The following is a 22,123-nucleotide window of genomic DNA, read 5'->3' on the forward strand; positions in this document are numbered from 1 at the left end:
TTTACCAGACACTTTTCTTGTAAAATAGGTGTTTGTTTGTACATAGCCTGAAAGTAAAGTGCAATTAGATGCGTTGTTTGTATACACTCAAAAAAATGATTTGTTGGACTTACATAAAAAAAGAGTGTCAAGTGGTTCCACGTAACTGTGTTGAGTAGTTTCAACAAGTAACAATATAGTTGAATTAACTGAAGAAATTCAGGTAAAGTTTACAAAATATTCCTTAGTACATACAACCCAATTTAGATGTGTCATTATTACATTTTAGTTATATGTATATTTTACTTAGTAATGTTATGTAAAAATTATGAACTTTCAATATGTAAGGTGAACACTTTATTTTCTTTTTTTTATTCACTTTTAAAGTATGTGCTTTACAAGTGTAAAACCTAAATAATCAAACATTTTTAGAAACAAAATTAATTTATTTTTTTGCAAGGTTTTGCAACATACACCTAAAATCCATAAAACAATTTCAATTTCACAGGTCCTTTGAAACAAATTCTTTCAAAGTGTCTTTCAAAGTGTAACTGGCTTTAAGAATTTGAAATCTTAATTTGAAAAATTAAATACATGGAATGTTAAAATACTTATAAACTCTATTTCTGATCTTTACAATGAATAGTAAGAGTAACATTCAAACTGGCCTCGATTTTTGTAAACATCCACAAACGGGTGAAATAGCAGTTTGAAGAGGTATTTTTTATTTTTTTTTAAACACTTTGGTCAATAGTGAACATTCTTACAATGTGCTACTTTCTTCAAATACGAATTTAAAAAAGAAAATGTGCAAGGACATTATTTTTTTCAATACTGTCACGAAACGCTACATTGCTTAATTGCTGATATTTTAAAATGTTTAAGCGATTGTTAAAGTATACAACTGGCCTCTATTTATGACAACCCCCACCAAAATAACATTTCGCTTCAAAAAGACACAAAAAAAAATGTTTATTATTGACCAAAATGTTATTTTACTATGAGCAACTGCAAATAAAGCATTTTACTTGGAAAGAGAAAAGGGAAGTTTAAGGCAGGCAGCATGTCACAAACTGCCAGTGTTCAATTTTGTATATCTGAAATCGCTCGAGCCATTAGTAATGAAAAGATAAAAACTGACCTATAATCTTTGTAAATAACCAAACAATTTAGCCATTTAAAGTTGCAGAACTTCATTTAAAATTTTGGTGCCATCAACAAAGATAACATCACATTAATTTTAAAAACAGAAACAATTTAAATGTCACAAAAAAAGCTTCTTCCTCTATTTCTTTAATTTGTCCAGAATGATGTACTGATTCAGCCAAGTTTGTTCTTGAGTTCTTGAAGTCCCAGCAACACTTTGTGGAAAAATTCAGGTGTATTTCAGGTCTGAAGGATAACTGAGACTCAAGCTGTATATGACTCCCAAAAGAAGAGCACAAGCCTTGGTGACATCGCCAAGGTTCTGAAGCACTTTCACTCCCTCAACAATCAGTCCAACACCTGATGGTGGGTCACAGGCTTCTGCACCTTCAGGTCTGACGATGTAGATTATAAATGAGAGTATTGGCCATGTCTCTCTCTCTCTCTCTCTCTCTCTCTCTCTGAGTTTTTAAAGTCTGTGTAATATAAAACAGAAAAACAGTACCACTGTTAAGTCAGTTTTATTACATCAAAAATACAGATTGTAAATTTAGTGAATTTTGTATCAACTGTCCATTCCTCAATCTTTCACATAACGCACCTGCAGTGACTTACAAAACAACTTTACTGTGTTTGTTAGGGTTAGTCTGTACTTTTGATAACTCCAAGTTAAATATACTTTGTGTATTGATATTCCTTGATTATATTATGTGAATTTATGTGGTGGCATTTTAAACATTCACTGCTTGAAAACACTTACAGTATACTCCTTCATGAGGTTTTCATAATCTTCATTAAGATACAGAGAAAATGCTCTGAGAATGCAAGCTCTCCGAGTTGAGATGGAATCATTCTGTAGAAGAGACATTAAGTATAAACAATGAAAAAACACCATACTAAAGTGGAAATTATTTACAAGCATCTTAAAATACAGTTAACAAACCTCATCAATGGTAGCCATCACTTTTCAAATATTATGCCCTGCAATTCATAAAGGTAAAGTTGGTTTTATACTTGGATATAAAGACATTATATTATTAAGGAGAATTTCAGAAAAGTATTCTTTGCAAATTCTTAATTGGGAAATTATATTAGCAGCAAATGACTATCAAAGTACAACATTGTTCAGATTGAATTAGACCTGTGTTAATGTTGTTTAGAAGTCATACGTGCATGATAAATCTGATCAAATATTGAACGTAACATGGTAAACAATATAGAGACTGCTAAATGATAGAATGTGTGAATATAATTTATAATTTGTTACCTCTTTCTGCAATTCCTATAGAGGTAAAGTTGGTTTTATATTCTCACATTTGTTCATTTAGCAGTCTCTATATTGTTTACCATGTTACGTTGAATATTCGATCAGAATTAGCATGGGAGTATGGCTTGAAAACAACACTAACACTATTTATTTGACTGTGAACAATTTTGTACTTTGATAGAAATTTACTGCTAATATGATTTTGCTATTTAGAGTTTGCAAATAATACTTTTATGAAATTGTATTATTAAGGGGAAAGTCCGAATGTGTGAATATAAAACCAACTTTACCTCTATGCAATTCCTCCTCCTCTACGGGAGATGCTGGCCAGCTTGCTGGAGTAACTATCCAGTTTTGACATGTTTGAATTAGTGGGACAGAAGTGATTCAACAGCAAATTCAGCAGCAATCTGTAGATTTAAGACACAAGATTATAGTAAAGATAGCTTTCATACAAGGCACTGTATCACTGTTTTTTAGGTGGTTATGGATGTTACTAAAATATTTCTGACTCTATATTGCTGCAAGAACACATGGCAATTGAACTTGGCTAGAGTTACATTTGGATGTAACCCTGTGTTCTCATTTGCATGGACAGAGGTAAAGTTGGTTTTATATTCACACATTCGGACTTAATAATAAAATTTCATAAAAGTATTATTTGCAAACCCTAAATAGTGAAATCACATTTGCAGCCAATAACTATCAAAGTACAAAATTTTCACAGTCAAATAAACAATGTTAATTTTTTTTTTAAGTTATACTTGCGTGGTAATTCTGATCAAATAACTCAAAGTAACATGGTAAACAATAGAGACTTCTAAATGAACGAATGTGCAAATATAATACCAAATTTACCTCTATCTAAAATTAAGATGGCTGTGTAGCGCATTCCATGTTTTAAATTTACAGAGAAACTCAGAATAAGTGCATAAAAACGCGACCATAATGTCTATGCACTAATCTAGTCGTGACAGTTATTTTGCAGTCTTTGCACTGCCATGTGCTTTCCTTGAGAAACACGAGTCAGTATAACTAGCTAAAAATGCTAAAACTCAAAAGACTCTGAAATACACTGATAACATAAAATAACATAATTCTGTGAACACTTTTCCTAGCGATATTTAACAGTAAAGAGTTATAAAATACTCTTACCTGACAAAGCCACCATCTTCTACTCCTAAATGTCTGCCTTCCGTTCTGTTCCGGTGCTCCGCCCATAGGTAAGCTACGGTGTCCGCAAATATCCAAACTTAAGAGGGTTTTGCGATTTACTCCACAATGTTAAGTTGTCCAGTCAAACCCTTATTAGGTAAAGCCTACAGTACTCCATTTTTGTAGAAATAACATAGTTAACTTGTGTAAATTGAATTACTTTTATGTTTTATGTAATGTGAACAGGGATGGGTATAGTAAAACTAACAATAGGGAAAGTTCATTTTTTTGAGTGTAGTTTGATCTACGTTGAGCTCTGAAATGGCTAATCACAGGATATTGTAGGTCAGAATACATAAACTATCCCACAAAAAATTGGAAAATAAATATGTTGGATTAATAAAAAAGATGTCACTTAATTTGATTCACTGAAGTGTGTTTTACACAAAATAATATTACTGAAAAAGTTGACCACCCTGATCATCAACGTATAATTCGCACATTATAGGCCTATGGCAATTTTGCCAACTTTAGTTCTTATAATTTGCAATTTAAATATCCTAATTACATTTTTTTGTCTGAAATTTGAGATTACATCTTGACATTTATCTCAGAATTGGTTTTTTGCAATTATTTAGAGTTTTTCTTACAATTAAATTTTATTTCCTCATAATTGCGAGCTGTAAACACACACAAAAAAGGTTTCAAAACTGTAAATTAAACAAAAACAAAATATAAAAAACATTTCTGTGGCAGAAACAAGTATCCATATTTGTTAAAACAGCTAAATAACTAGAAAGGTCACAGTTCCCAAATAAAAAACAACAACTTTTATACATATTTTTATATTTTAATTCTATTATGGGAACCATATAATACACACAGTAATAACACATCTACAAAAATGGCAGAAAAAAAAACTACATAAACAAAACTAGATGATCTACATGACATTGTCCCATACATAACAATCTAAAACAAATAATAATACAAAAGGCCTGTGCCAAATAAACAAAATGTGGCTATGAGAGAAACTAGTGCCATTGACTGAATGTGCAGCTGTTCTTCCTGATACTTTGAGGCAAATGAATAAACCCCTTCCTGTGCAAGAAGACAGAAGATTATCTGTTTCGCATCGCTCCTTCAGCTTTGAGCTCCTCGGCGCAACACTGAAACAAAACCACCACAGAGAAACCACAGACCTTGCCGCACGGAGAGCGTCACAGGCACACAAGACCTCCATTACACTCTACGGTTACAGCATTTCACCATCACTTTAGCACACCTCTTATGTACTTTCACTAATTTACATGGAGAAGAAATCATCATGTGTGTAAGAAAAGAAGCATTGTGATGAAACCCTTTTACTCCTTTATTGATGGGAAGAAAATGAGAGATAAATGTTTGACTAAAAACATTGAAGCATTTTTATTTTGTCAGTGCTGGTGCAATACTGATGCATGCATCAACCGTTAATTTTAACAAAGCCCATTAAACCAGCACAAAACTACATTTGACAAATATTAGAGGTAATTTACAAATTTACAGTTCTTTCAATCTATCAATGTTAATGCAAGGCAAAATAAAAACAAAAAATATGTCTAAAATGTAGCACACATGCTGCTGGTTTAGCAGTTTTGTGGCTGTTTTTGGTAGAATACAGCAAATGTTACCAACACGTTTGTATCTATATATTGATTGTCAAAAATAAAAGGCATATTCATAAATGTTAAAGCATGTTTTTTGTTATTGTTGTTATATTGCAATTAGAAATCCTTTACTTCATATGCATGCATCTAACATTATTTATTTAAGTGAGATGCACAAAATGTGAAAGCACAAAACTACATCTGAGAAATCTTAGAGTAAACTGTGTCATCTTGAGTGTATAGTTACTTTAATCTATCTGTATTAAACACAAAATGTGGCACGTTACTCACAGCAAACATCAAAAAAGTCAATTTTATGTGTTAAACATGCTGTAAAATATATTCATCTACTCACAGATGCAAAGATAGATAAATAAATAAATAAATAAATAAATGTCTTGCACAAAGATATCCAGGGGAACAAAAGGAATGTTCTTATTCTTTGTAGCATCTTTTCTTTGTGTTCTTTCTTCTCTGTGCTGGTGACAAAACTCATGACAGACTGTAACAAGAAATACAATATGGTTAAGGAAGCCTAATGACATAGTTAAAATGTTTAGTTAAATATGCTTTAACAAAATAATTACACCATTTAATTGATTGAATTTAATATTCATACTTTAATATGATGTATAATGTAATATACATATCATAGAAATTTATATAATAGAAATTGATATATCAATATAAGTATATATTGATATAAGTATCTCTATTTTAGTATCACAGTTGATCCACAAAATACAAATTATTTGTCATTATTTTTTTCACAATTTCTATCCAATGTATATAAAATTAGTTTTGTGAGTTTTGGTGGACCTCGTCTTTTTAACCTACACACACACACACACACGCACGCACGCACGCACGCACGCACGCACGCACACACGCACGCACATGCACACACAACCACACTTAAAATTAACTGTATGTATAATTTACATAAAATAAACACACATGTATTTTTGTAAACATCCCAATAAACAGAATCATCAACCTGTGAAACAATACTAAAAATAAAGTCACGCAACTGTATTTCCATTTTAAAAAGTAAGAAAAACAAAAAAACATTAAATTAATTACCATTAATTTTATGAAACTTTCAGCCATCAGCCCTGTATACATAATTATAGAAGACATAAGAGAACTTTCCTATTTTGTCTATATTTGAAGAGTTCAGATGTAAAAACGCCATCTGAAATTTTCTCCTAAAATGAGCATTTTTCTCAGCCTCCTATGTTCATGTTCAAGTATTTCATTTTAAAGGCAATGAGAAGAGCTTATTGGTCATAATAAAAGTAGAATTTCTGAGCCTACACCCAAGAGTCTAAGAAAAATGCTAATATTTAGAGGTTTTTGCATCTCTTCATATAAAGTTACACTGAAATTTCAGGTTGATTCTACCAAAGTTATCTAAAGCATAAGAAAACAAATAACCTCTGAAAAAATAAAACACTTGTAGCAAAGCAACATTCAGACAAACAAACATTCTGTTTACTGCATTGCTGAACACATATGCCTATATTTTATATAAATCTACAGCCTCTGGGTTTAGATTACATCAAATGAACATTTGCAGAAAAAAGTTATTAAATGGCTATTATTATTTGAGCATTCTGATGTCAGAGATGTCAGTAAAGTTGACGAGCGCTCAATATTTCACACAGTATAAAGCAAAAAGAGCTATCACTGGGGTAGCACCTGTTTTGTACATTTTAGGAACTAATATTTACACTTCAGATGCTAATATGAACCTTTAAGCCACCAAAATTGACCCTTAAAAATATCTACTACTTAATAGTTTCCGTACTTTGTGTTTTCCATTTATTTACAGTTGTGAATTGCATTATTGGACCTTAAGCTCTGTTGACTTTTATTGTTAAGAATCTCTACAGTTTAATACTTCAGTAGTTTGAAATAATATAATGTCTAAGAAATAATACAGAGAGAAATGCGTCTGTAAAATAACAGAAAACTTACTGGCAGTTTTTTTAACAAGGTTTTGTATTGTAATACACAACACCAACCCAGACAATATATTACTTTAAACCAGGGATGTTCAAAGTTGGCCTATGGTAACCTTTGATTTGGCCCACCACCCAATCTGAGTAGAGAGGGAGAATAATGGGGATGGTTTATATATTGTCGTTTCAAATTTAATCTAACCTTTAATTATTTTTTTATTGTTAAGCTTAAAAAAAAAGCTAAGAGAAATTAAATATTTTAATGTTTAGTTTAAAACGCATATACTGTCACCCGACGAATAGAGAACAATGCAGAGACTTTGGTGAGCAAATCAAGGCAAAGGCAGATTCTGTTATGAATGTGATTGTTTATGTTTGTATTGCAATAAGTTATAATTAAAAACTTATACTGCAATAGTTAACAGAATTCAAAGCAATGTTTTTTACCTATTTTTAAATATTATGAAATAAATTTTAACTTTATTTTGGCAACTTTACTGTAAAATAGTTTGGTATTTTTACCTTCGGCCCATGGCTCTCAATAATAATAGCTTTTTTGCCATAAAAAAGCTGTTTTAAACTATTAGAAATGTTACTAAAAGTCACTTTTTCGAAAGTTAAAAGTTGTTAGCAGAAAGATCAAAGTCCCATAATGCGAATCAAAAGCATAAATAAACAGGGAAAAATAAATAAATAAATAACAACACATTATATTTTGTCACAAACATGAAAAACTGCTAATTTACAGATATTTTTTTATCGTGTAGATACAAATTTTTAAAGGGGACCACCACAGTGACACCTTTTTTACATTTATTTATAAGACATGATAAATCAAAACTACTTACATCAGTTTAAGAAGTAATCTGATCTCCAGACTGATGGATGCAGGGTCTGAATGGTGCAGCGACTGAAAGGCTGTTTTGACTGGAGTGGGCTGTATGATTTCTAGCTTCATGTAATATTCCTCTGTTGTGGTGTGCTGGAGGATGATGAGCTGGTCTTCTTCCTCTAAGGATTCCCCATGCAGGTAACCCCAGACGTCCCCCTCACCTGGTCTGTGTTTTGGGTCTCTAAGATGGGGTTCTTTCGGTGAGTCAGACAGGGATCCCCAGGTAAGAAATCAGTGGATGATGAGAAATTAGCCAAACTGAGAAAGTGACTCAAAACTGTTGGGGGGCTCATGGAAACTGAAGGTGGACCATCTCTCCGTTTGACTGAAGGTTTTCCTGAACACCCACACCTGCAAGATATAAAAAACACAGAGTCTCCCTGTTATATGTGTGATGTTCACCCACTAGGTCACTTTCATATTATTATTATTTTTTAGGTATTTTGATGCTTTAACTAGTGCATCTTGTAAAACCAACAGGCTACTAGAGTTTATAAAATACATTCAAACATGTGACCCTGGACCACCTAACAGTGTTTGAAAATTAGATTTATACACCACCTGAAAGCTGAATAAATAAGCTCTCCATTGATGTATGGTTTGTTATAGGACATTACTAGTCTGCTAACTATTTGGAAATCTGTAATTTAAGGGTTTAAAAAAGAAGGGAAAAAATGAGAAAAATCACCTTTAAGCTGCTAAATTGTGAGAGAAATGGATTTGTATGTAAATTAGGGTTTTGTTTTTTTTTTGTTTGTTTTGAGGTTTTTATTGTTGTTGTTATTGTTTCTTTTTTTCTTTTGTTTTTTTAATGTTAATTTTTCTCAAATGACGTCTATATGTGTTGTGATCTAAAAACAAATATATATATATATATATATATATATATATATATATATATATATATATATATATATATATATATATATATATATATATATATATATATATATATATATATACATATTATTATTTTTTTAATGTACTTTTCCAGACGCTTTGTGACAATTTAGACACCAATATTATTACTTATAGATGGAATGTTTGCCTTGTTTCTTTTCTTTTCTTTAATATTATTTCGGTCTTGAAATTGTGTATTTATTTATTTGGTAAATTAATGGTTAGCGATTTTGCTATTATTGTATCTGATTTGCTTTTGTAGAACATTTGGACCTTCTTTGTGAAACTTGTCTCTTATTATATCTCTGAAAGCACACTGTGCGTTCGTCTTGATGACTTTAAATGAACATTTAAAAAAAAAAGCTATGAGATATCTGACATTAAAAAAAGACTCAATAAATGAATTTAAATTCAAATAATCCTAAAACAAAAAAGCTAAAAAGTCTCAATTAAATGCTTAGCAATGCACATTACTAATTAAAAATATACATTTTTGACATTTTACTCTTAACAGAATCTTCATGGAACATGATTTTTTTGGCTCAAACAATGTTTTTTAACTATACCCAAATGCACCTGTTTTAAAAAAATATTATTTATGTGTTTATTAAAATTATTTTTTATGCAATACAATACAAGGGGGTTAATCATCAAAAATACCTTTAGCAGACTACAAAGTTTAAGGGCTTTTTTAAATGACAAACATAAATGTCATCCCATAACTTTTTGAAAATTTGCATAAATATGTTCCAATATGTTCACACAAGGTACAAACATTACAATCCATATTAAATTTATGAAATGTACCCATGTTACATTAGGCTGGTTTTGTGGTTCAGGGTCACATATGAAAATGAATAGGCTACATATGACTACAACAAATCAAATATGTGACTATATGAACGCAAAAAAGTTAAATATATTTCATACTTTATTTAATTACTTGTCATACATATTACATAATGTGAAAGTAATCATTTTAAAATATATATTTTATTATAATATACTCAAATGAGACTTTCTAATAAAAACGCAAATGTTTCAAAGAACTTAAATGATAATAATTTAATCAGCGCTTCTATTCGTCAGCTTATCTGTATCTCTGTGTGTGCGTGTTATACTAAAATTTATATAGGCCCTACATACATTTAAATGGTTTGTAGCAGTGTTTATATCAGTGTTTTAAATCCTGATGAGGTTCGTCAGCAGACTTGTTCCTTTTTGTTGTAGTTGTTGCTAATGTGACAATCTCATATTTCCATTATCCATATTCATGACCTATGCGAATGTTACGTTAATTTCCAGGCGACGTCAGAGCACATGACGTCAGAGAGCGTGTTGCGACATCAGGAGGAAAGGGGGCGCTGTTGTTCCTGAACTTTCTTCATTCTCACCCTTCACATGATCTGAGGACCCGATCACCGCTCACAAAAACAGCGCTGGTCTGACCTGAAGAGAAGTAGAGAGCTTTCAAGACTATAAACATCTTTCCATTCTTTTTATGAATCTATATAGGAATTTGTATGACGTCAGGTGAACCCGCAAACATTTTTGAGCTTTAAAGATATCACAAACAAGCTTAAAGGGATATTTCACCCAAAATCCGTCATTATTTACTCATCATTTATTTGTTTCTAACATTTATGAGTTTCTTTCTTCTGTTAAACACAAAAGAAGATATTTCGAAGAATACTGGAAACCTGTAATCATTAACTTTCCACAGTATTTGTTTTTCCTACTATGAAAGTCGGTGGTTACAGGTTTTCAGCTTTCTTCAAAACATCTTTATTTGAGTTCAACAGAAGAAAGAAACTCATCCAGGTTTGGAATCATTTGAGGGCGAGTAAATAGTGAGTGCATTTTCATTTTTGGGTGAACTATCGTGTTAACATTTCACAGATTAACTTCAAAAATCCCAACAACTATAGGTTTATATACAAGTAGGTTTTCTCTAATTGAATTTATTGTATACATTTGCACTTCATGTAGGATATTACTAGCCAAGGTTCCTATTATGTGGGGAAAGCATATTGATTACTTAATCAGAAAAGTAAACAAAACTAAAGCCAAGTGTGCTAAGAATTCTTCATTATTATTTCCAAGTATATTTCAGACTTGTTTAGGCCAAATAAACATTTCTGTCAGTATTTAATCAAGTAACTATAAGCAGAGGACTGAAAGTATGCATACTTTCTTGTTTGTAGTTTAAAGAAGCATACTAACAAACTATAATAACATTAAGCATAACAGCATTGTAAATTATGCATGAGTGTAGGACTTCATAATATTGGCAAAATGTAACATTGCAATTTTTTTTATATTTTGTGATATACAGTTGAAGTCAGATTTATTAGCCCCTAATTATTAGCCCCCTGATTATTTTTTCCACAATTTCTGTTTAACGGAGAGCAGATTTTTTCAATATGTTTCTAAACATAATAGGTTTAATAACTAATTTCTAATTACTGATTTCTTTTATCTTTGCCATGATGACAATACATAATATTTTAGTAGATATTTTCAAGACACTTCTATACAGCTTAAAGTGACATTTAAAGGCTTAACTAGGTTAATTAGGTTAACTAGGCAGGTTAGGGTAATTAGGCAAGTTATTGTATAGCGATGGTTTGTTCTGTAGACTATCAAAAAAAAAAATGGCTTAAGGGGCTAATAATTTTGACATTAAAACGGCTTTTGAAAAATTCACAACCGCTTTTATGCTAGTCAAAATGGAACAAGACTTTTTCCAGAAAAAATATATTATTAAACATACTGTGAAAGTTTCCTTGCTCTGTTAAACCTGTTTTAAAAAAAAAAAATAAAATAATCAAAGGGGGGCTAATAGTTTTGCCTTCAACTGTATATTGCCATTTGAATACAATTAGAATAAAGTTAGATAAAATGTTTTTCTAACAGTATTAAATTACAGTAACTGAATGATAAAAACAATTCAATAAAATTAATTGTAGTTAAGGACACAAATGGTACAATTTCTTATACCTGAATGTTTTTAAAATCATTATACAATTCCAGGCATCAATCTTAACATTTCCTATATCCTGCGATGTTTCTATTGCATACAGTATGATCACATTGCGATATCCATGCTGAAAAGATATATTGTGCAGTCCTAGATGTATCTGTAAACAATTTATTTCCTGACAAAAGGACCTGTATGATTAAACGACATTGGAAGAAGCAGAAAAGTATTTTTGTAAACAAGGTCTGTATACATGCATCAATTCAGAATTCTTACTAACGTACTGGATTGGTACTTTAATATAGGCCTACTTGTAATACTTTTGACAAAATTGGCCTCTTTTTTATGATAAAATAATATATACTTTATGTAACAGTAGAAAAATACAAAGTACAAACTAGTTTGAATTTTAATCTTTTGCAATTTTAAATACCCATAGTTTAGTTAATTAACACAGATTTTAGATAATGACAATATTTTAGACTGATGTCAGTAAACTTTGAGCAAGAGGTACAAAAAAAGTTTACCTTAATCTTATTTTTAGTTTAAAAGCAGTATGTATACACACACACACACACACACACAGCCACACACACACACACACGCCCTTTTGTTGTAAGGCATATACATGCATAGCAGCACTAGAAGGAAATATATTTCCTGGTTTAAGGACTTTTGCAAGTGAATGAGACAAAAAAAGCATAAAAGGCATGCGAATATCTGCATTGTTTTGTTGAGCATAAATAGACCTTCAAAAGTAAACAAATGCATCTCGTGGATGCCAAAACATTCCGTGCATACATTTATAATGGCCTTTGTACAACCTAACGTCACCATTTCAAAGCTGCGTGAACGCGTTTAGAGGGCCCCTCGCGCACATTCAGCCCCAGCCAGTGTGTGTGTGTCACCTGCCGTCTGATGATGAAAGTCTTGAGGCTCGTACTTGCAGACCCCCTTCAGGTGCACGAGAGCACACGCTGCACCACTGTACAGACACTGTATCAAAACAACCACCACCTGCTTTATACTGCAGCGCTATTTAATCGTACACATTCAGCCAAATGTTTTTGTTTCACACATTATCTATCTATCTATCTATCTATCTATCTATCTATCTATCTATCTATCTATCTATCTATCTATCTATCTATCTATCTATCTATCTATCTATCTATCTATCTATCTATCTATCTATCTATCTATCCATCTATCCATCTATCTATCTATCTATACTGTTAACAATTTCCCGTAGAATCTACAGTAACTTACTGGCAGCAGATCTCCAGTAACTTACTTTAAATCAATTACAGCAAAAATGTGTGTATGTATTTACTGTAAAATATGCAGTAAATTCCACAATGCCAGTTTAAAATACAGTAGCATACTGCATAACTGTCCTACATTTAAAATACTGTTCATATTTAGTTAAATACTGTGTAATTTACAAAAATTGTTAGCAGAGTATCTGTCGTTTAGAGAGTTAAGCTTATTCTATGCTATGCAATGTCTATGCAAATGTTTATATATATTTTTATAATTATAAATATATAAAGATTCACTACAATAAAAACTGTAATTTAGACTGAAAATTGTTGAAACTATGTGAAAATGTATCTAATTACTTGATCTATATTTGTAATAATTTTTGTGAGGTTTTTACAAAGGTAAATATTTATTTCACATTTATTTATATCAATTTATTTTAAATATTACTTTTTATTTACATTTTTTAAAAATATTTTATAATATTCATTTTTAATATTATTTATGTCCAACATATCTCTCATAATTTTCTAAACATATTTGTCTGTTTGTGGTTTTTCAAGCTTATTTCATTAATTATTATTATTTTAAATAATATTTTAAAAATAGATTTTTACGTCACGTTAATGAAGTTCTTTTTAATTTAATTTCCTCAGTACAATTTCTTAGAGCTTGTACAGTGACAATGAAGTATTGGGAGGGGCAGACGGGAAGATTTTTTTTTTTTTTTGTGCATCCTTTCAGTAGTTTTGTTCCTGTTGTTGAACAAGATCTTGAATGCTTGTGCTGGAAACTGGAAAAAATGTATCAAATATCCACTGGATTTTGTGTGATTTTATCCCTCTTCTATGGTGAGTTGAACATTTTCTCATATTTTATTGTAGTTACTTTAATTTTAAACGTTTTTAAAAAGTTAAAAGTGTATAGGAGCGAAAGATTGTGTACGATCATGTTAAAGGGTGCCACATTTAGCTTCGATAAATGTAATATTTGCACATTTTAATATACAACAGATTTATAATCTTTAATTGTAGATAAAATGCAGGTACTACTTTTTGAATTATTATTGTTATCATTTTAAAAAATTAAGCATAAACTTCTCAACATTGAAACACCATCAATATTATGACACAACATATGAATTCTGATTAAATCGTTGTTATTTATTAGGCATTCAGCATGAAATATCTGTTCTCCTCACTCTATTGACTTCTAAACACAAATGATTTCTGTTTTGTATAGTATTGGTTCCTTCATGAATTTAAAACTTTTATTTTCTGTTTCCAGGATGCTCAGCAAACTTCCATCAAGAGCATAGCACCGTAGAAGTTAATTGTAACCCTAAAACGTCAGGCACCATAACATTCATGTTTCAAATAAGCAGTACAGGTGCAAACTGTTTATTAATCGCAAAGCAGACGGAAGTCAAGCATAATGCAAATTCGAAAAAATATAGTGGGCACATCGACAGCAACGGTAATTTAAATGTCAAAATTAAGTATTTTGCAAAAAGGACAGACAGCGGACTATACGTCTGTGCAACCATGAACAACAATAAACTCTTCTTCGGAGAGGTGACTAAAATTCAAGGAGTACCAGGTGGGCTTTTTATTATTCACTTTTAGATATTGTTAAACCAGAAAAACTGACCATGTCTGCATTTGTCAGTTAAATTGATATGAGCACTGTAAAAATATGTTTGCCTTGTTTTGGAGAAGCAAAAACGATTCATTTTATATTTTTGCTACCTCACTTCATTTTCATATTCATTTATTACCCTTGATAAAAAAAAAAAAAAATTTAGAAATTAAGATTTTTACATCACACACACGCAGTAAAATTGCTGGGTTCCACATATTAATTCATGTTGTCCCAACACAAATTGATTAAGTTATCTTAATTCACATAATACCATTAAGTTGTTACCATAAAAAAACTCAAGATTTGTGTTGATTTAGCTAATTTTATATAAATAGTTTGAACAAGCAGCAAATATACGTTTTGAGTGTAAGTTTTCTATTTCTGGGGTTTGTTAAGTAAAGTCATAGCAATGCATGTTACGAACCAAAACTGTAGTTTATATATTTACAGTAAAAAAAATATCCTCAAAGAACTTGATCTTTACTTAATATACTAATGATTTTTGGCATAAAAGAAAAAAATTATAATATTAGCCTATACAATGTATATTTTTGGCTATTGTCAAAAAATAACGTGCAACGCAAGATACAAGTGCTCCAGGGTCAGGTTTAATTTATGATCTTAAATTTTAAAAGTTATTTTTTGCATAACTAGTTCACAATAGGATAAAAAATGCTTATTAAATTTTTTTTTGTTTTTTCAGATCCAGTAACACAAGGTCCAAAAATGATTCAAACAACACTGAAGCCTGTTGTTAAGACTACGATGATAAAGCAGTGTGTATGTGACGAAAAAGGTTTGTCGCCCTGCTTCTATAAAATAATATGTACACTTTTTATTGTTAGAGTTGTATTTTAGAGCCAATTCTTATTGACTAGATATATTTACATAATATTAAGGCCTTGAATATTGATTATGAGGTGTCAATTTTTTTAACAGGAGCAAAGCCCATGTTGAAATGTGAGACTTGGATATTCACATCTCTGGTCGGAGGTTGTGGACTTTTCCTCGTTCTGCTGATCGCAACCATTGTGTACTGTAACCGTAAGTCTTATGCACATTTTTAATCTTGCCAATACACTGTACAAAATGTTGGGTTCCACACAGTTCCTCCATGTTGTCCCAACACAAATACATTACGTTAACTTAATCATTTTACAAATTTAAGCAGATTGAACATAAAACAATTAAGTTGTCCAAAATAAATTGAGAAGCGTATTGTTTCAACTGATTGTAAAGTAAATTGAACCAGCAGCAAAATAAATGTTTTGAGTGTAGATGGAGATATAAACTGCTTCCAGAATGAGCACAGAGAAACAAATGTTACAATGTGAAACAAAAAACATGAATAAACATATTTCTATTTTAAAGATTTTAATGATGATTATCTAATACTAATCATATGAAGAAGGGACTGATCGTGCAAGGTCACTCGTTCAGAATTAGCTTTACAGATTTGCAATCTAATCATGCATTTCCACACATATATTAATATAAAATAATATTCATCATCTTCATTATATTAATAATAATAAAAAATTGTGTTTTTCTTTAGGTTTAAGAACAAGACGATGTCCCCACCATTACAAAAGGCAGTAAGTCTTGCATATCTTTGTTTCACTCTGCAGAAATAAATAAATTACAGCTTCTGTAACAATCAAATTTTATTTTATTCATTCTTTTAGACCTCGAGGCCCACCTGCAGGTCATGCGAAAATGCCCACCAGCCACTTCTAGCTCCAGTAGAGATGACCAAAGTCCAGTATTGGCTATAGATATCATTGATTTAGTTTTCTTCTCAACAAGTACAATTACAATCAGTTTCCTCCTTTATGATTATTCAGTCTGTAGTCTTTTAGTCTTACCAAATGTTGTAAAAAAACAAAACCATTGTGCTCTAGCAGACCTTTTTATTATGTCTTTGCATTTTTCCACATAAGAATGTTTTCTTTTATGGATGTTGATCGTTTTAATATGTTGCCGGTGAAATGTTTTATGTTTTGCTTCTTATTTGGGGTTCAAAGTAAAAAAAAATGAATTTTGGTATAGCTTTAAATTACATGCTTAGCCAGATGATATGTATTATAATCTGTTTAAAAGAGAAATCTGCCATCTGCTGGCTGATACAATGTAAAGAGCCTCGGTTTATTGTTTTATTTTACATGCTAAGCTTCTTTGCTTTACAGTTTCAGTTTACTTTAATGCATTGACCTGTATAGAAATAACACAATGCAAAAGCCTGTGGAATGACAATCATACTATTAATCACTCTAAATGATAAACAAATCGGATTGTATTTGCATGCACATTATAAAAGGCAAATAAACAAAAACATGCTTAAGTTTTTATTTTTTGTTTTGAAAAGATAATCCTCCACAGTCCACAATGAATAATGATGGCCTATCTGAATACTCTGTGAGGAGCATCATGATATCTTCAACATTTTTTTGCGGTAGCCCTACAACAATCGCAACTGAACTAAAATGAAAGCGAAAGATTGAGTTTCACACCACTTAATGTTAACACTGCCAACTTAATGCTTCTGAAAGGCACATTTGAAACCTCGCGTTAACAATTCACATTTAACTTTTGAAATCAAGTGAAGTAAAAGTGCTATACAGGAAGGCCTAATTTCCTAGGTTTTAGCAACGAGGACATTAAAACTTGAATATGTAATTATAAAAAAAAGATAAATAGCCTATAAAAGAAAACATTTCTATATATCCATCTGTTTTTGTCCTTAGTAGAGAAAGAATTTTATTTTCCAGTCTGTTTACAGGTGTAAGAATATTCAACTGACCCTGTAACTCAAAATTTGATTTTTTAGGTATTTAGGCATCTTTAACCATTTAGTGGTCACCAAACTTGTTCCTGGAGGGCCGATGTCCTGCAGATTTTAGCTCCAACCCTTATCAAACACACCTGAACAAGCTAATCTTACTAGGTATACTTGAAACATCCAGGCAGGTGTGTTGAGGCAAGATGGAGCTAAACCCTGCAGGGACACCGGCCCTCCAGGACCAGGATTGGTGACCCGATTTACACCATTTGCTTGAATATATGTTATTCACATCTTGACCGTCAGTAAATATATTATTACTATACGATAATATATTATTATTAATATTATATATTATTAGTACTAAAGGCACAGTGAAAATACCATAGAGGAAAATACTTATCTTTCACGCCGCTGTTGTTAACTGTTTGGCGCCATCTTGAGACTGATTAACGATTACTTCAAGGAAAGCGAGCTGTGAGCTGCATTTCATCAGCTGTTTTTGTTTCTGTCGGATTTACGTTTAATTAAAGAGTTAACAAATGATTACAGTTCAGATTAATCTTTTGTATTTATTTCTATGAATAGCCGTCGTCAGACTACTACTGATGCCAGCCATGCAGTAAACGCCTGACATGGATGTATGCCTAAAGCTGGGGTGTCCAAACTCGGTCCTGGAGGGCTGGTGTCCAGCTGAGTTTAGCTCCAACTTGCTTCAACACACCTGTCAGGAAGTTCCTAGTTTATCTAGTAAGAGCTTGATTAGCTGGTTTAGGTTTGTTTGATTAGGGGTTGGAGCATTGGTTTGAAATGGGTTGAAAAAATCAGCTTTCACATTCATTCATTGTCAAATTAAGTAATTTTTTCTTATAGAACACAATTTTTTTTTTAAACCATGTACATTCTCCCCATGTTAGGCTACAGAAACCAATTAAACGGCATTTCAGTGTAAGTTTTAGCCTACATACCAAAAACGCTTGTTGATAATAAAATAATTTGATCACATTAAATTAAAAATGTAATTATGCTATATAAACCTTTAACAGGCATCATAACCTGGTTGACCTTTTATGCACAGGTTACTATTATTTTAATTGCAATGACCATCAGAGTTGTGCCAGGTGAGTAGTGGCGCAGTGGGTAGTGCTGTCACCTCACTGCAAGAAGGTTGCTGGTTCGAACCTCGGCTCAATTGGTGTTTCTGTGTGGAGTTTGCATGTTCTCCCCGCCTTCGCGTTTCCTCCAGGTGCTCTGGTTTCCCCCACAGTCCAAAGACATGCGGTACAGGTGAATTGGGTAGGCTAAATTGTCCCTATAGTGAATGAGTGTGTGTGTGTGGATGTTTCCCAGAGATGGGTTGCGGCTGGAAGGGCATCCGCTGCGTAAAAACTTGCTGGACATGTTGGCGAAGACTTCACTTTTAACTTCTCTTTCTTGTTGGGTCAGTGTATGATCAGAAGCGCAATATGCAAGCATCATATTGCTTGTAGAAAATGAAAACTACTGTGGGAAATAGGTGATTAAAATCAGTTATTTTTTTGGTGCATAAATGTGTTCTTGGAGCTTCACACGATTACAGATAAACCACTGAAGGCATGTAAAGTATTGACAATGGTTTTGGTTTCTTTACTGTACATCAACCATCTCCACTGCTGTCTAAGAAGGATAAGGGAGCTCCCGGACTTCATCTTAAATATCTTAATTTGTGTTTCGATGAATGATCATAAAGGTCTCAGGATTGGAACGACATGAGGGTGAGTAATTAATAACAGAACTTTCATTGTTGGGTAAACTAATCCTTTAAGAACCACTGGTGGGCAGGGCTAAACAAGCAGTGGAGGCGGGATTTAGCACACTATTAGTGTTCTATTCATCAGGTCTAATCATGGGTTGAATTGAACATTTTAAGAGGAACACTGATTATATACTGTAAACAACACACACACACACACACACACACACACACACACACACACACACACACACACACACACACACACACACACACACACACACACACACACAAAATAGATATCCAAGCCGCAATCATCAATACATCTTTATTTGCATAAAGATTTAAAGAACTGAATATTCCAAAACAAAAAGGTCTTATATTTTTCATTAGTTCAAATTTGTTTTGTTGTTTTAAAGAATAAAAATCCCTTCTTAAAAATACCGTCCTGTTACAATTAATAGCACACAACATCTCTAAATGCTCCAGGAAAACCTGTCTGCATCTGTTAAACATTAAGGAACAGCAAAACCTATGGAAGAAACTGCTGGGTTCAAAGGTCATACTTTGGTTTCTATCAGCTCTGGATGTAATATGAACACTTTAAAGTCCATAACGGCAATGTTGTGGCCACCCTTAAAACCAACACAACCGATTGAAAAAAAAAAAGCTAAAGATTCAGTTTTCCCCACCACTTCTAATGCAACACCTTTCAACCTATACTGTAAAATACATTTAAAATTGATTTGTAACCTACAACAATCTCCAAATTCATGTGGAACTAAAATAAAAAGTTTTCCAAATGATCCTCTAACACTTATGATGACGACAGGCACGTTTAGTGTTTGCAAAGTTATTACATTTGTTTTTTCGAAAGCATCCTTGTAAGTGCACTTCAGGAAACGAAAAATAAAAGAAACACCTCCCAAGCAAACCTTTTTTTTTGACTAGTGTCATTAACCAGACATACAACAGCATTCAAAAAGCATCATAATCACGGTAATCCATTGCCATTTCTGTACTGACTGTAAACAAATTTATAACCTACAGTATACACCATCTCTGTACACAAGGGTCTCCACAGATCTTCACACAGGAAGATGCTAGAGACCCCCAGTATAGATGATTAATATATATATATATATATATATATATATATATATACACACACACACACACACACACACACACATATACACACACACATGGCATAGTTTATTTTTTTTTACCATTGAATAATGACCAGAGAACCATACATGCACTCGATGTAAACACCATTCTGTATATACATGTTCTGTCAGCCATGAAGAGATTAATGATCGCTATGATTTTTGCTTTGCTTTAGAAGAAAAGAGAAGGGGGCTCTAAGAACGTGTAAGTGTCTCTGTGCAGTTCTATATATATATATATAATTTTTTCATTTTTGTTTCATTCCATGTCCATCATAAAATATTTTTCTTGTCCGAGCAGCTCCCTTTAATGGTTTCTTGTGTTAGGGATGACACATCATAAATCTGAAAAATAAATGAATACATCACACTGATTAGGTTAAACCTTGACAAATATGTATTATTGTTGTGATCACTGGCAATCTGGCAGTTACAGATCGCTGGAGAACCACACACATGCAACAGTAACAAACTACAACTCCCTGCAAGCACCACACACACACACCGGTTCCTGTTCCCCACTGATTACACTTACACAGCTGGCAACTCATCACGGACTTATTAGCTGAACTTTATATTCACTGCACAAACACACTTTGGGAAGTCTTGTTTTCCTAGTGAAGCACTACAAATCATTTTCCTGTTTGTCTTGCCGTATTTTGATCTTTGTCTGTTTTCCGTTTTTGATTCTTTGCCACCTACGCCTGATACTTTGCCTGTGTATGTTGACAACAATCATTGGATTTCCCTTATGCTCCTGTTCCTGACCATTGCCTGCAAGACTTTGCTTTAATAAACTGCAGGTCGTGGATCCTACATCTATGTTGTCTAGTGTCTCTCATTACAATTACATTGTTATTTGCATTCATTATTTTATTTAGACTTTTAAACGTTTTGGGATGGCATTTTAGCATTTAAATCTTAGCATAGGAAGCTCACCAAGATTTAGTTATTTGATTAAAATGCTTCAAAAAGTTAAAATTGAAAAAAATATATTATTACAATTTAATAATGCTAATAAATTTAAAATGCAATTTATTTCTGTGATGCAAAGCTGAATCCTTAGCATCATTACTAATAACAATTATTTTATTATATTTAATTATCTAGACATACAATTTTTGCATTTGTTTTATTTTTTTAATATTTTAGCTTACAGAGGTTATGTTTATTTGATTAAAATGCTTAAAAAATAGTAATATTGTGATATATAAAATGACCATTTTCTATCTTTTATATATATATTGCAGAAATTTCAAATGGCCATTTAAACATTAAAATGGACTTCACTGTGACTTCTGGTCGATATAACGCATCCATGTGAAGTAAAAATAATGACATTTCCCCACAATCAAACAAGAAAAAACACATTAAAGGGATAGTTCACTCAGAAATTTATTTACACACTATTTACTCACCCCAAAGTGGTTCCAAAACTTTGACAAACACAAAACAGAGATATATTTTTTAGAAAACCTGTAACCATTGACTTGCATAGTAGGACAAATAAATACTTTAGTTCAATGGTTACACTATGAAATCAATGATTACAGGTTTCCACCATTCTTCAAAATATCTCCATTTGTATTCAACAGAAGGTTTGCAAC

At 31.9% G+C, this 22,123-nt stretch overlaps 2 protein-coding genes and 2 long non-coding RNA genes across 58 annotated transcripts in view; 1 reads left to right on the top strand and 3 right to left on the bottom strand.

Moving 5' to 3' along the window:
* Nucleotides 1–404: 404 nt before the first annotated feature.
* Nucleotides 405–3,611, bottom strand: LOC100537030 (uncharacterized). Its single transcript, XR_015520033.1, has 5 exons — nt 3,548–3,611; nt 2,683–2,802; nt 2,069–2,106; nt 1,886–1,978; nt 405–1,601 (listed from the first exon to the last, which is right to left on the bottom strand). It is a non-coding gene; the product is annotated as an uncharacterized LOC100537030 (long non-coding RNA).
* Nucleotides 3,612–4,906: 1,295 nt separating this feature from the next.
* Nucleotides 4,907–18,240, bottom strand: LOC141379994 (uncharacterized). 3 transcript variants are annotated; one of them, XR_015520075.1, is made up of 5 exons: nt 18,015–18,240; nt 12,841–12,928; nt 10,099–10,401; nt 8,009–8,403; nt 4,907–5,698 (listed from the first exon to the last, which is right to left on the bottom strand). It is a non-coding gene; the product is annotated as an uncharacterized LOC141379994 (long non-coding RNA). The 3 variants fall into 3 exon arrangements; XR_015520078.1 differs by having other exon boundaries at nt 10,231–10,401; nt 18,015–18,076; XR_015520077.1 differs by lacking the exon at nt 18,015–18,240 and having other exon boundaries at nt 10,246–10,401; nt 12,841–12,988.
* Nucleotides 13,961–17,184, top strand: cd8a (CD8a molecule). Its single transcript, NM_001040049.1, has 6 exons — nt 13,961–14,046; nt 14,483–14,794; nt 15,540–15,632; nt 15,776–15,880; nt 16,392–16,431; nt 16,522–17,184. Exons 1-6 carry the CDS (start codon nt 13,998–14,000, stop codon nt 16,571–16,573), a joined length of 651 nt encoding a protein of 216 aa, NP_001035138.1. The 5' UTR covers nt 13,961–13,997; the 3' UTR covers nt 16,574–17,184.
* Nucleotides 18,241–19,661: 1,421 nt separating the features above from the next.
* cast (calpastatin) overlaps nt 19,662–22,123 on the bottom strand; it is a 92,276-nt gene continuing 89,814 nt past the window's right edge. For 50 of the 53 annotated variants that reach the window (XM_087300045.1, XM_087300036.1, XM_087300072.1 and 47 more), the window contains one exon: nt 19,662–20,861. The gene's annotated coding sequence lies outside the window, so the exon portion shown is untranslated. The remainder of the gene's footprint in view (nt 20,862–22,123) is intronic. The other 3 variants (NM_001443375.1, NM_001443374.1, NM_001130591.3) reach the window with 1 other exon arrangement.

The sequence above is a fragment of the Danio rerio genome, chromosome 21, assembly GCF_052040795.2.
Source record: "Danio rerio strain M-AB ecotype USA chromosome 21, GRCz13ab, whole genome shotgun sequence".
In the NCBI taxonomy this organism is placed as follows: Eukaryota; Metazoa; Chordata; class Actinopteri; order Cypriniformes; family Danionidae; genus Danio; species Danio rerio.

Bases quoted from the DNA above. Each gene is read 5' to 3' on its own strand.
- cd8a (NM_001040049.1), top strand. From the start codon at position 13,998: ATGTATCAAATATCCACTGGATTTTGTGTGATTTTATCCCTCTTCTAT. The intron at 14,047-14,482 runs GTGAGTTGAACA...TTCTGTTTCCAG, and splicing joins GATTTTATCCCTCTTCTATG to GATGCTCAGCAAACTTCCAT. The intron at 15,633-15,775 runs GTTTGTCGCCCT...TTTTTTTAACAG, and splicing joins GTGTGTATGTGACGAAAAAG to GAGCAAAGCCCATGTTGAAA.